This window comes from Buceros rhinoceros, unplaced genomic scaffold (genome assembly GCF_000710305.1).
Source record: "Buceros rhinoceros silvestris isolate BGI_N320 unplaced genomic scaffold, ASM71030v1 scaffold21876, whole genome shotgun sequence".
NCBI lineage: Eukaryota > Metazoa > Chordata > Aves > Bucerotiformes > Bucerotidae > Buceros > Buceros rhinoceros.
This window is the reverse complement of record NW_010417219.1, coordinates 1-12,580: the sequence shown is the minus strand read 5'-3', so window position 1 is coordinate 12,580 and position 12,580 is coordinate 1. Positions and strand designations below refer to the sequence as shown.

The 12,580-nt window shown below is 50.5% G+C and overlaps 1 protein-coding gene across 1 annotated transcript in view; it reads left to right on the top strand.

Annotated features, from left to right (window-relative positions):
- Nucleotides 1-12,574, top strand: part of COPG1 (coatomer protein complex, subunit gamma 1) — a gene marked incomplete at both ends in the record, with an annotated part of 16,545 nt that extends 3,971 nt beyond the window's left edge. Inside the window, 16 exons of the mRNA XM_010138136.1 lie at nt 15-172; nt 796-929; nt 1,698-1,765; nt 2,507-2,695; nt 3,155-3,250; nt 4,640-4,883; nt 5,210-5,285; nt 5,605-5,708; nt 5,817-5,942; nt 6,396-6,464; nt 6,818-6,960; nt 7,967-8,138; nt 9,129-9,226; nt 10,689-10,827; nt 11,795-11,893; nt 12,453-12,574. Of these exons, the coding sequence (XP_010136438.1) occupies nt 15-172; nt 796-929; nt 1,698-1,765; nt 2,507-2,695; nt 3,155-3,250; nt 4,640-4,883; nt 5,210-5,285; nt 5,605-5,708; nt 5,817-5,942; nt 6,396-6,464; nt 6,818-6,960; nt 7,967-8,138; nt 9,129-9,226; nt 10,689-10,827; nt 11,795-11,893; nt 12,453-12,574 (2,037 nt within the window). The remainder of the gene's footprint in view (nt 1-14; nt 173-795; nt 930-1,697; nt 1,766-2,506; nt 2,696-3,154; nt 3,251-4,639; nt 4,884-5,209; nt 5,286-5,604; nt 5,709-5,816; nt 5,943-6,395; nt 6,465-6,817; nt 6,961-7,966; nt 8,139-9,128; nt 9,227-10,688; nt 10,828-11,794; nt 11,894-12,452) is intronic.
- Between the last annotated feature and the right edge of the window lie 6 nt (nt 12,575-12,580).

Sequence of the window (12,580 nt, the reverse complement as noted above, 5' to 3'; positions counted from 1 at the left end):
CTTTCCCTGCGCAGTATCATGCTCTGGGCTTGCTCTACCACGTGCGGAAGAATGACCGCCTGGCAGTCAACAAGATGCTCAGCAAGTTTGCGCGCCACGGCCTCAAGTCACCGTTTGCCTACTGCATGATGATTCGAGTAGCCAGCAAGCTGCTGGAGGAGGAGGCTGGCAGGTGAGGGGGCCCTTCGCCCTGCCTGAACAACTTCCTCAGGTCCTGCTTCCATCTCCTCTTGCGGGCTCATTTGCCATCTCATGAGGGCAATTACTTCTCTCTTTGAAGAGCAGCAGGTGGCTTCTGTCCTCTTATTTTTGGGTAAAAGGCAGCAAAGAAAATACAGTATGCTTTCTTGGTTGTTGTGAGATGGCTTCCGTGAGCCTTGTCTGTGTGCTTGCACATCGATTACATTCTTGGTTCTCTGGACTGTGTTGCACAGCTGGTTTTTATGGAGATATTCTACTTCATTTTCTCTGTCTTCTGTAATTATTTGGCTACTCTCTGCGCAGTGTGGCTTCCTGGTGGGTAAGACTCATGGTACATACAGTCAGATCTTGGTGTGTGAGAGCTGAGGGAGATTCCCCTTACCCTGTAAGGTGCCTTCTCAGAAGGCAGCCTGACTTCCAGCTCAGGCATGCTGGAAGTACAGTATAATGACCACTGTGAGATCTGGGGACACTGGATTTATGGCTGCTTTTACCTTTCCACGGGGTATGGGACTTGGCCATTTCTGCTGCTGGATTCTTCATTTCTGTTAGCACCTTCATTTTAATTCGTTCTTGTGGTTTTTTGCCCTTTAGCCGTGATAGCCCCCTGTTTGATTTCATCGAGAGCTGCCTAAGAAACAAGCATGAGATGGTGGTCTACGAAGCTGCATCTGCCATCGTTAACCTGCCCAACTGCACAGCCAAAGAACTGGCTCCGGCTGTCTCAGGTGAGTGTGGAGCTCACAGCAGTGTGAGGGATTACGGGCCTGCAGTGGTGACACCTGCTCATTGCCCCAGGAAATGAGGACCTTGTGTATTTTCAGGCTTGTAATGCTGCCATACCCTTTGTTGCTTTACGCTGCTGCTGAGAACCTGTGGTGTCTGGGAGTAGCCTTGCTCCTCTTAGGAATTTGCCTGGTGTGTTCAAATGGGGGTTACTGGAGGGGTGGGGTTTTTTTCATTCTGTGAAACAGGCTGAATTCTAACTGAAAAATCTCCCCGCTTTAGACTGAGCGTAACTGTGCAAGAAGCCAAGGTGTTGGGGTCCTTCTTTCCCAGCTCAGTCCAGTCTGGAGGTTCTCCTGAGCTGGGATTGTTGGTGGGTAGGGAGGCTGTGTGGTGCCTCTCTGCGCGGGGAAGGTGCCCTTTGTGGGCCAGCCCTGCAGCAGGGGTTTGCATAGAAATGAAGAACAGTAGTTCAAATTGACTTAATAGTAAAGATGACGTGATGACGAAGTTGGGTTTCTAGAGGCACGAAAGATGGCAGCACCACGGCAGAAGAGGGATGTGAGTAAGAGCTAGTCAGCAGGGACGTGTGGCAAAGGTGACAACGGAGAGGAAGGGAGGAAGCTGGTAAATTCACAGCTGCTGCTTAAGCCTGCTTGTAGTTGTCATATGCTTTCAGCTGTCTCTTCACTGCAGTGCTTGCTGTAGGTATGAAATGCTTCTCAATAACAGATTGCCTAAATGTCTTTGTTGGTTATCCCACCTTGCAGTTTTGCAGCTGTTCTGCAGCTCCCCGAAAGCAGCGCTGAGATACGCAGCCGTCCGTACCCTCAACAAGGTAAGAGCCAGTCTCCTGGGAGCTGTAACAGTTTCTGATGTGCAGGGAGGCACTGGCTTCAGAAGAGAAAGCGGGACAGGTTCCACGACGATTTTATGTGAATAACCTCTACCCTAGGCTACAGCCTTACATTTTGTTGCTTTCCGAGTGGAATAAAACCTCAAAGAACACTTTACAGAAGAGAGAAAAAAAGCAGTAGTTTTCACAGGCTTGTAAGAGTGTCACTGATCTTATGTATAACTGCTTTCCCTTCTGAGCTTTCCGTGGTGAAGGAGTTCCTTGCAGAACAAGGATCAAACCTTGATGCTGCTCCGTGGCAACCTTTGCTTCAGCTTTTCTCTTGACCTTGTAAATGCTAAAAAAGAAGACGACAGAATGGCAGCGTCTGGTAACTGCTGTGCTCCCACCCACACAGCTGTGCTGCACAGCCAGGCTTGCTGAATTTCTGTTGGGGGTTCATAGCTTTCTTTTCTTAAAGTATAGAGGAGAAAGAGGGTGTTAAAAATAGTAGAAGATTGTTTATTACTACTGCTTCTTTTCCAGCAAGAGATGCAATCCTGCAGAAGGAAAGAGCTTGTTACTTTAACCTCAGATTACTTGTTTGTCGGAGATAACCCTCAAGTACAGTCTGTAGCATTTATTTTTACAAGGAGGAATGAGAGCTTATAGAGACTCGGTGGGTTTTGCCAGCTGAGCCTTTTGCATCATTGAGTGATTTCCACTCCTCTTTCTCTGCTCTAGGTGGCCATGAAGCACCCATCTGCTGTGACTGCCTGTAATCTAGACCTGGAGAACCTTGTGACAGACTCCAACCGCAGCATAGCCACCCTGGCCATCACCACGCTGCTGAAAACTGGCAGTGAGAGCAGCATCGACCGCCTCATGAAGCAGATCTCCTCTTTCATGTCAGAGATCTCAGATGAGTTCAAAGTAAGGAAGTGGAAGGAGGAGGGACACGCAGGTTCCTGAAGAAACCCCTTGGTCTTTGTCCATGTTTGTGGGTGCACTCTGAAACCTGCATGGAGCTGCTTCCAGGAGCTGGGCTGCAGAGTGTCTGCAGGGAAGAGGAAGAATCTGAGGCTGTCAGCCTAAGCCCTGCCTCAGTCATACAGCACCCAGCTCCAAAGTCAGATGCTCTCTTCTGGGGAGAGGCCCTTTGAGAATTCAATCTCTTTCTTCTTTCCAATGGTTGTGGACTTTTGCTAGGGGCTGGCCAGTGCATAAACATCAATCTCCTTCAATTTCTAGGATTGTACCCCTGGAACTACATTTGTTGGATAAGTAAAGGCAAAACTGTAGTTTCCAGGCAAGGGACCAGCACAGAATTGACACAGTTCAACTATCCTTTCCTTCCTGGTGAGACAAGATCCTTTTTTACTTTTCCTGCAGGTTGTAGTGGTGCAGGCCATCAATGCGCTGTGTCAGAAGTACCCTCGCAAACACGCCGTCCTCATGAACTTTCTCTTCACCATGCTTCGGGAAGAGGTGAGTTTGCAGGACAACTAATTTGAGTTCCTTGTTTGTATGTACGAGCTGCAGGACTGCACAGCGGCCCCTGAGAGGATCGGGCTTTCACTGATAACGCTGTGCAGCAAGAGCCTCTCTGAAAGGCTCGCAGTCTGACTGGCAGAAGCAGCCCGCTGTGCACAGTAGTTATACACGTACTGCCAAGTGTATGTTTTAATTTTATTCTTTGATTTTTCAGAGGATTTATTAACTCTCAAAGCAAATGCGGGCAACAGCAGATCTGTTGGCAGTCCGTGTGTGTTTGACTTTTGAACTAGCTTTCTTTTATACTTTGACAGCAAATTCCAAGAAGTTTTGTCTTGTACACAAAGATTCGATCACAACCTATTTGTTGATGACGCAGGACCGCTTTTGTTCTGTCCTCTGCACTGTGGCAGTGAAGGGATCACGAGTACCTATAACCATTCTCTGCATTCAGTCAGACATAAATTGCAGGACAGCTTTGCAGAGCTTTGCTGAGGCTGTTTCTAAATGAGCTAACGTGCCTGCAACACAGCTGGCACCACTGCTTGCTCTGACATCACTTTCTGCCAATTACAGCCTCTTGTTTGGGAACAAAATGGAGCATCTTGTTTCGCTCCTGTGAAAAGTGGACCCTTCTCCTTTCCCAGATTTTCTGTGGGTGAATGGTATCATTTTAAATGTGGTTTTGTAGTTCAAACCATTCTGTTTTAAAGCTTTTCTTAAAAAAATCCAAAGTAGCTCCAGAAAGATCCCTCAAATGTGCACCACTGTGCATGTTTCTTGGCCGAGGATAATGTGCAGTTTAATCCCCTGGAGTGTACGGAGGAGACTAGTAAATAATGTCTGAAGATAACCGAGCATTAACGCCATGGCAGGTTACGGGGTGTGCCTGGGGAGGAATCGATTGCCTGTCTTCCCCCACTAATGGGGCTATTTTTCTGGATCCTGCCGTGGCAGATATGATCCATAATTTGTTCGTCTTGTGATTCATCCTCAGATGTCTGGTGCTAAAGGGAAGAGGGCTGAGTTTTTCCTCCTCCCATACGGCTGGTTTTATCCACTAACACTAGCAGCAGAGGATTTTGAAGGAGATGTAAACCCTTCAGTTGATGGATTCTTTCACCCTCTTTAGGACTTTTTTCTTTTCTTCACTGCAGCCATTCTGAAGGGAACTGGCCAGAGAACTTGAATATTAGCTGGCCGCCTGGGTGCAAAGAGGGTCAAAGGTGGGGGGCAGCATTACTACCCTTCTGCTTTCAAACACAGATTAAAAGCACTGAGTGTGAGTGACCTTTTTGAAGCAAATTCTTCACTGTCTGGCTAGTTCAGGGTCTCTAAAATGCTTTGAGATTTCCAGCTGAGCAGTTTCCTTTTGCTCCTTAGGGTGGCTTTGAATACAAGCGAGCCATTGTGGACTGCATCATCAGCATCATTGAGGAGAACTCGGAGAGCAAAGAGACAGGCCTGTCTCACCTCTGCGAATTCATCGAGGACTGCGAGTTCACAGTGCTGGCCACTCGTATCCTCCACCTCTTGGGGCAGGAAGGGCCCAAAACCAACAACCCCTCCAAATACATTCGCTTCATCTACAACAGGATTGTCCTGGAGCATGAAGAAGTCCGGGCGGGTAAGAGGCAGATGTGGAAAGCTGTCTGGCCTCTGACAGACCTTGAAGGAAATACAGTATGTGAGCATCTCTGCTCGGAGGATTGGGATTTGCCCTAGTCCTGAGCAGATCTTTTTGCTCAGCAAAGATCCTGCAGTAGCACTGATGGAAGGGGGGGCCTGCAGCTAAGAAATGCAGTGACTCTGAAACTAGACAGAGGAGGTTTGTAGGCGCTTCACTGTAATACTAGTGCTCACCTCTCTGGCATTTGATCAAGGCCAGGAAGTGGAGGAAACTTCAGCTAATTTCTTTGCTTTCTGATTCTGTTTTCACGACTTGTGCTACAGGTGCTGTAAGTGCCCTGGCCAAGTTTGGGGCCCAGAATGAGGAGATGTTACCCAGTATCTTGGTGTTACTGAAAAGGTGAGTTGTACCTCAGTTTCTCAACATCCTGGGTGAAACCCCTGCTCACCTGAAAGCTCGTTAGCATCCCCATGCATGTTTAGTCTCTTCCAGCTGTAGACCTGGGATCGTGTGATGGGATCACCATTGCCTTCAGCGCCACAAAGTGGACAGAAGCCAAGTGTGGCAGACAGTTACTTTTCTAATATAATGACTAGTGGATTGCTGTGTGTCTCTGTGGCATGTTCTGTCTGGCGCTGTAGAGTGGCTGGGTAACCTGGATTCGTTCTCATGGACCCTGCTAGCTTGCACTGAAAAAAACTTCCTGCTTTTCTCTCAGGTGTGTGATGGATGATGACAACGAGGTGAGAGATAGAGCCACCTTCTACCTGAATGTTCTGGAGCAGAAGCAGAAAGCCCTCAATGCTGGCTATATCCTAAACGGTAATGCAGGAGGTGCTCAGAACGAGCCTGCACCTCCTTCCTGGTCTAACAAGCGGCAAAAAGCTGGTGTTATCTGTGGTTTCAGTGACATGTCCCTTCTCTCTCCAGGTTTGACGGTGTCCATCCCTGGCCTGGAGAGGGCTCTGCATCAGTATACCCTGGAGCCCTCCGAGAAGCCCTTTGACTTAAAATCTGTTCCTTTGGCAACAGCTCCTATTATTGAGCAAAGAGCAGGTGAGGAACAGTCCCCTCGAATGCTGGTACAAACTAATTGTACCAGCTACTAACTCCCTTGCAGCTCCAGCCCTCAGACAACAGACTGTATTGGGCTTGCTGGTAATTGCTGGGCTCCATCTTACTTGATTTTTCTGGGGCTTCATCTTCTGTCAAGACTGAGGCCAGCAAATCTAGTTGCTCCCGCATTAGTGTTTCAAGTTCAGTCCAACTGCTAATAGTAGTAAGAGCTGGTAATCCTCAGTGGATGCTGCAGCTCCAAAGGTGTTTAGGAAAATCCGTTGAATACTGGTGTCTAGTCCATAGCAAGATGAGAAATGAGTTCCCTTCTTTTCCTTAGTCACATCCCGTTCCAAACATTGATCTGTTCTCATATTTAGTTCTTACTTTTCACCTTTAACTCTTCTGGGTTTTTTTTTTTGTTTGTTTGTTTGTTTTCTTTTTCTTTTGCAGAAAATGCCCCTGTTGCTGTAGTCAAACAGCCAGAGAAGGTGGCAGCAACACGGCAAGAAATATTCCAAGGTAAACTGATGCCAGGCCTCTCCTGTGCCTGTGTGTGAGAACAATGTGGCCATTCTTGCTGAGTCTGCCTTAGCCCCTCTGGATTTTTCCCATCTCCTTTCGGACAGTGACTTGGGCTGTCAACTGTTCGCTCCTGGGGGTGGGGGTGCCTGCAGTCCTGTGCTTTTTATCTCACAATAGATGTGAGCAAAGGATGACTCTGCCTTTAATTTTAGAAGTCCCTAGTGAATGTTTATGGATGTTTGATGGACAGTTCCTTGCTGTAGCAGCTTCTGGCAGCTTAAATGAGGGCTTTGAAACTGCTAACACCTTCCTGTGGGTTGGAAGGCAAGAGTTTGTCTCCTCTGTTTCAGAGCAACTGGGGGCGATCCCAGAGTTTCGGGGACTGGGGCCACTCTTCAAGTCTTCCCCAGAGCCTGTCGCCCTGACAGAGCTGGAGACAGAGTACGTGGTTCGCTGCACCAAGCACACGTTTGTCAGCCACATGGTGTTCCAGGTGGGTAGCTGTGGCACATGGTGCTGAGAGAGGGTTGGAAAATAAGCTCCTGACCAGTTAAAAGCTCCGCTGGGAAGAAATGGCTCAGGGATATCTGTGTTCGAAGCATGTCACTGAAATGAGGAGTCTTTAGTTTCTCATCCAGAGCAGCAGAAAAAAATTAATTAGAGGGTGTGCGTGTGTGTGTATGCATGGCTGAGCAATGCTCACACATACTGTCAGAATGAATCAAAGAAGCACTAGATGGGGCTGTTTGCACTGAGCGGTTGGCAAGGGGAGCTATGTTCTTTCCTCAAGTTCCCCAAGCACGTAGTTTGGGCATAAAAGAACGAAGCTTACTATATCCAAAAGGCTGGAAATGCAGCTTGTCATTGCAGCTGGAACGAGGTCTAATCAGCAAGCTTAGACTTGCTGAAACCATCAGCCTTGCTGAGACTTGTTCAGACTAGCCCTAGGCTGAGCTGTGCAAAGGATCGTGTTCCCGTCGGCTGTGGGGCACTGTGTCCCTGCAGTATCCGGTGGGAGGAGGCAACTCGGTACTCATGTTTCCATACAGCAGAGAGTTTACCTGGGAATTACCTCCAGGGAGGAAGGACAGAGTACGTTTAGAGGAAAAGTTCTATACTAACTGGTGAACTGAGACAGGCAGAAGCTGACCCATCCCTGCCCTTGCTGGATTTGCAGAGGGCAGGCATTGGATAGTTGTGTGTTAGTTCATTTTTAGTGTTATTTCCAACCCAAAGGCTTGCTAGAGCACTGGAGTCCCCTGCAGGGTTTTAGTTTCTCCCCTAAGTAATTGAAGTGGGTAGGTTTTAGTCCCAGTTGCTCTTTGACTCCACTGGCATGAGCCCTCTGGCCAGCTGATGGTGAGGTGCGCTGTTGAAACACAGAGCTAGGGGTTCTCAAGCTGACAGCACGCTCCCACTCTGCCTGAAGCGAGTCTGCTGTTAGATCTACAGCAAGCAGCTTCAAGCTGTTGTTGCTTTCCACTTCCTTCCCTGTTCAGTTTGACTGCACGAACACCTTGAATGATCAGATCCTGGAGAATGTAACGGTGCAGATGGAGCCAACAGAGGGGTATGAGGTCATTGGCTACGTACCTGCCAAAACCCTGGTGTACAACCAGCCAGGTACCTGCTACACGCTGGTGGCGCTGGCTGAAGAGGATCCGACAGCAGGTAAACAGTTTGCCCTGTGTTTTCCTGGCGTCCTGTAGCGCTCTGGATTGCTCGCCCACACACATTCAACCTGGCATCCTAGTCAGGTATTTATAGCCTGTGTGTGGGTGCAGCCCCGAGCGATGCAGAGCATGACTTCTCTGTGCTGTTTGGGGGCTGTCAGGCCTCCCTTCTCTCTGGGTTCCCTTGTGCTGTAGCATTGTCAAGTCAGGTGGTGAGAGCTGGCAGATGAGCATCCAGCTCTCCGCTGAATTCTCTCCCATGCCCCCTGGCATGTCCTTCAGCCCGACTATCCTTGTCTTAGTTCGGGGAGGGCTGGTCCTTGTAAGGCGCTGCGAGTGCCCAGGTGCTCTGAGTAGCAAAGGGGTATTTCAGACAAACCACTCGGATTTCAGGTTGTCTATTTGAACTGGACACCCCCTCATTTGTCCGTGACCCTTTACGTGAACCAGGCCTTGTCCTTGCTCTGGTTTGTGTTCTGGGAGTGCTCACCTGTGTGTGGTGCTGCTGTCACCCAGCAGTGCCCAGCAGCTCAGGGCTGAGTCGTCGCTTCCTCCCCCAGCCGAGGGGTGTTACTCATCCGCTGTGTTACAGCGCAGGGTGGTTTCATTGCAGAGGCGCGTGAACCGACCCCTCGATAACAATCTTGCCTCTTCACAAGGCCCTGTGGGACATGTTTAGTTAGTACTCCCCACGCTGCTTGAAGTTCATCAGCAATAGCGCTTGAGCTGAGGATTCTGGTCTTGTACAACCATCATGAGCCTGTGTTTATCACCCTTTGCTAGCTGTAATATTACAAATAAACACCTTGTCCTCGAGAGACAGAAATTGTCAGAGAGCCCTCTAGGTCACGGGCTAAGCCTGCGCTGCTGGAAGTGACAGGAAGAACCCAGCCCCCCCAAATCGCCCAGCCCCCCCAAATCGCCCAGCCCCGTTACGTCACGGACCTGGGGGTGATGTGAGCTTTGCCTTTGCCTCCCCTGTCTCCAGTGGCCTGTACCTTCAGCTGCATGATGAAGTTCACGGTCAAGGACTGTGACCCGAACACGGGCGAGACGGACGACGAGGGTTACGAGGATGAGTATGTGGTAAGGAGCCAGGCGTGTGCCTGATCACGGGAACTGCTGCCACTCTGAAGGTTGTTGTGATCTGTACTCGGATCCCTGCGCGTGGAGAGGGGGTTCTTGCTGTATCTGTGCTGTATCTGCACAGGGTGCAGATGGGTTGGCAGAGCTTGCTTTGTCTTGTTTGGGGTGTGCTCCTGTTGCTCTCCAGGCAGACCCTGACCGTGCCAGTGTTTGGGGAGGCCATGGTGTGGCCTTCAGGTTTGACTGGCTGCGCCCTACTGGCTCAGGCAGCTGCACGCCTGACTGGGGAGACAAAGGGCTGTTGGACATTGTTTCTTCTTCATGAGGTGCTCTCTGTGGTGGCACTGTTGGTCGTCTCGTGGCTCGCCTGATACAGGGAGATTGCTATCCTTGTTCTTGCTCTGGGGAAGGTGGGACTTTTCCCTCCCCAGCACCGACACTGATGAAAGCACCGATGCTGCAGAAGCACCTTTCTTCCAGGCTTTGCTGTTTCCAGACAGGGTGTTTTACCACAAAGGAAGAAGCTGAATTTAGACTTGGTCAGAAACTGAGACTGGCTCGCAGAGGGTGGTGTTTACCCTCCAGAGAGGAAGGGATGTTGTGACACAACCTCAGCTTGCCCTGTGAGCTCCAGAGGCTGTTTTCTATGCATTGCCTGTCACTGCTGCAAAGCTGATAGAGGCACTGCTGTGCAGTGAGTCACTGAGGACACAGCCTCCTCCCAGAAGGACTGGGGGGGGTTCCCCGCAATGGAATGTGCGAGCTTAACCCTTCTCTCTGCTTCCCACCAGTCACCAGGACATTAGAGTGATATTTAAACAAACTCCTCCTGTCTTTCAGCTAGAATCAGGAGAGATTCTTTCCTGCAGCGGTGGGGTGGTGTCTGTCCAGCGCTGGCACTGACCGCCCTTCGATGCATGCTCTGGAGGGACAGGCCCGCCTCCGCCTTGCACAGGCGTAGTCACAGCAGCAGCTCAGCTAACCCGGTACCCAGCCTTAGGTGATTGCAAGTGCCTGACAGAGACTCCACGTGCTTTACCAGCCTACAGAACAATAAGCCAGAAAGGCAAAACACAAGCTTGTGGGCATTCCAGGGCAGCAAATGGTGTATCTGTGTGAGCACAAGCAGCTATTTCTCAGCTTTTGTTTTTCCCTCTGTTTTGGACATTTGTCCAGTGCTTTGATCTCTGTCAGGCCAAGGGCTGTGCTTAGGCCAGGAACCTGCTTTGTAGAGCCTGGAGATGGCATGAGCAGTGGCTTTCCCAGGCCTAGCAGTCCCTCAGTGAAGTGGTGTCTGCTCAAGCAATCCAAAAGGGGCAGGGATTGCTCTGATGTGCCCATGAGTGCAAGTGGAGGCTCTCTTCTGCATTCACTTGATCTCAGGGAATCCAGTCTACAGTTCACTCTGGAGAGAGCAGGGTTAAGAACAACCACATTTCACTTGAGCCTCTTCTACTACCAGCTTGAAGACCTGGAGGTAACAGTGGCTGATCACATCCAGCGAGTTCTGAAGCCAAACTTTGGAGCAGCCTGGGATGAAGCGGGTGACGAGTATGAAAAGGAAGAGACCTTCACTTTATCTGCTATTAAAACCCTTGAAGGTAAGGGGGTCTCTGAGCCCAGCAGAGCTCTTAACCTTCCCTCGAGCAGGCAGAGGCTGGAGGTGCAGTCTGGCTCGCTACAGATCTCTCACAGAAATGGGGCAAACCCCTTCACAAGCTGCTTCCCTGCAGCTCGTAAATGTGGAGTTACAGTTACTGTGATAAGTTAGTTTAAGCTTCACAACACCAAACGAGTTTTGTGGGCCCTGTGAAGACCAGGCTGGACTGCAGGAGGCAAGAGAACATCCTGCTTTGCTTTCATGCTCTGTCCCCGCAAGCAGTCAGACCACAGCTCAGCTGGGAGCAACCCTTTCCTTCCTGAGACCAGCAAGAGAGGTGCAGGCTCATGGTGTCAGCCCTCGCCTCTTTCATTGATAGTTAAAGGGTCCCTTTGTTCTTCCTGAGAAGCCTGTAAAAACTTAGTCCTTCTGATGGCTTGGGAGGGTTTCCTTGTCCTGTCGCCATCTCTGTGCTTCCTTGCACTGCCCCTTGGGATTTGAAATACCCTCCCTGAGGCCTTTTCTCATTCCTCCCGTAGACCTGCGGATGGGGGGCCTTCTGCTCCTGCAGATGGGGGGCCTCTGCTCTTGCAGATGCTGTCTCCTTCCTTCTGCATCTGCCCCAGAGAAGCCAGCAGGCTGTTGGGGCTGTGCAGTGACTGTGCAGCCAGCTGCAGTCTCCTGCTTCCGTTGTCTGACTCATTCGCTCTCTTCTTTCTGTTGCACCTTTGCTGCATCAGGTAACAGAACTGCCGTGTGCCAGTGGCTTTGCTGCGTGTTGCCTTTGCCTTCCTGGTGGCCTGCAAAAACATGGTGTTGGCTGATGCCATGTATCCCTCAGGACAAGGAGCATGAACCCTGACAGGAAGGAAGGGCTTAGGGCACCTTTAGAAGCTCTTTGTATGTCCATGTTAAAACACCTGTGACATGGAACCTGTTTTATTGTGGTTTTTTTTTTTTCTTAACAGAGGCAGTGAGTAATATTGTGAAGTTCCTGGGGATGCAGCCCTGTGAGCGCTCAGATAAAGTGCCAGATAACAAGAACTCCCACACGCTTTACCTGGCAGGTGAGCTGTGGGGTGAGGCCTCCTCCTGAGGAGCAGCTCTCTGGGAGGTCGCACAGAGCTGCCTGTTGAAGATCAGGGCAGCAGATTGGAGGCCTGTGGATTCTGTCGTAGCAAGTGCCGAGCAGCTGGCGCTGGGATCAGGGAGGGGGCTGTGGCGGCGGGGTGTTGGGATCAGCCCCAGGCGCAGCTGGGTGGAGTTTGCTGTCTTCATGGTCTGGGGTTTGGAGTGAGCCTGTGGGGGAAGAGTACAGCACCCAGCAAAACAGACGTGTGCTGCGCAGTACACGTGTGGGCTCCAGTACAAGGGGGGACTGGTGGTCACCGAAGGAGTGCCTGAGCCTGTTCTCAGCTGAAGGTTATTTTAGACTTTGTTTTCCTGAGTTTTACAGTGGCAGGAGACCCGGCTACATTACAATGAAAGAGAAACATGCTGCTCAAGGGCCTCTCCTGGCCCAGTGCTGGGGCTTTGCCTGTGGGAAGCCTGCCCTTGCCAAGCAGTAGCGTGTATTTCTAGGCCTGCAGGGGAGCACTCACTCCTTCCTCCTGCTCTCCCCACCAGGTGTGTTCCGGGGTGGCCATGACCTCCTGGTACGGTCTCGTCTGGTCCTGACCGACACGGTGACGATGCAGGTCACTGCCCGCAGCAGTGAGGAGCTCCCGGTGGACGTGATCATGGCATCGGTCGGA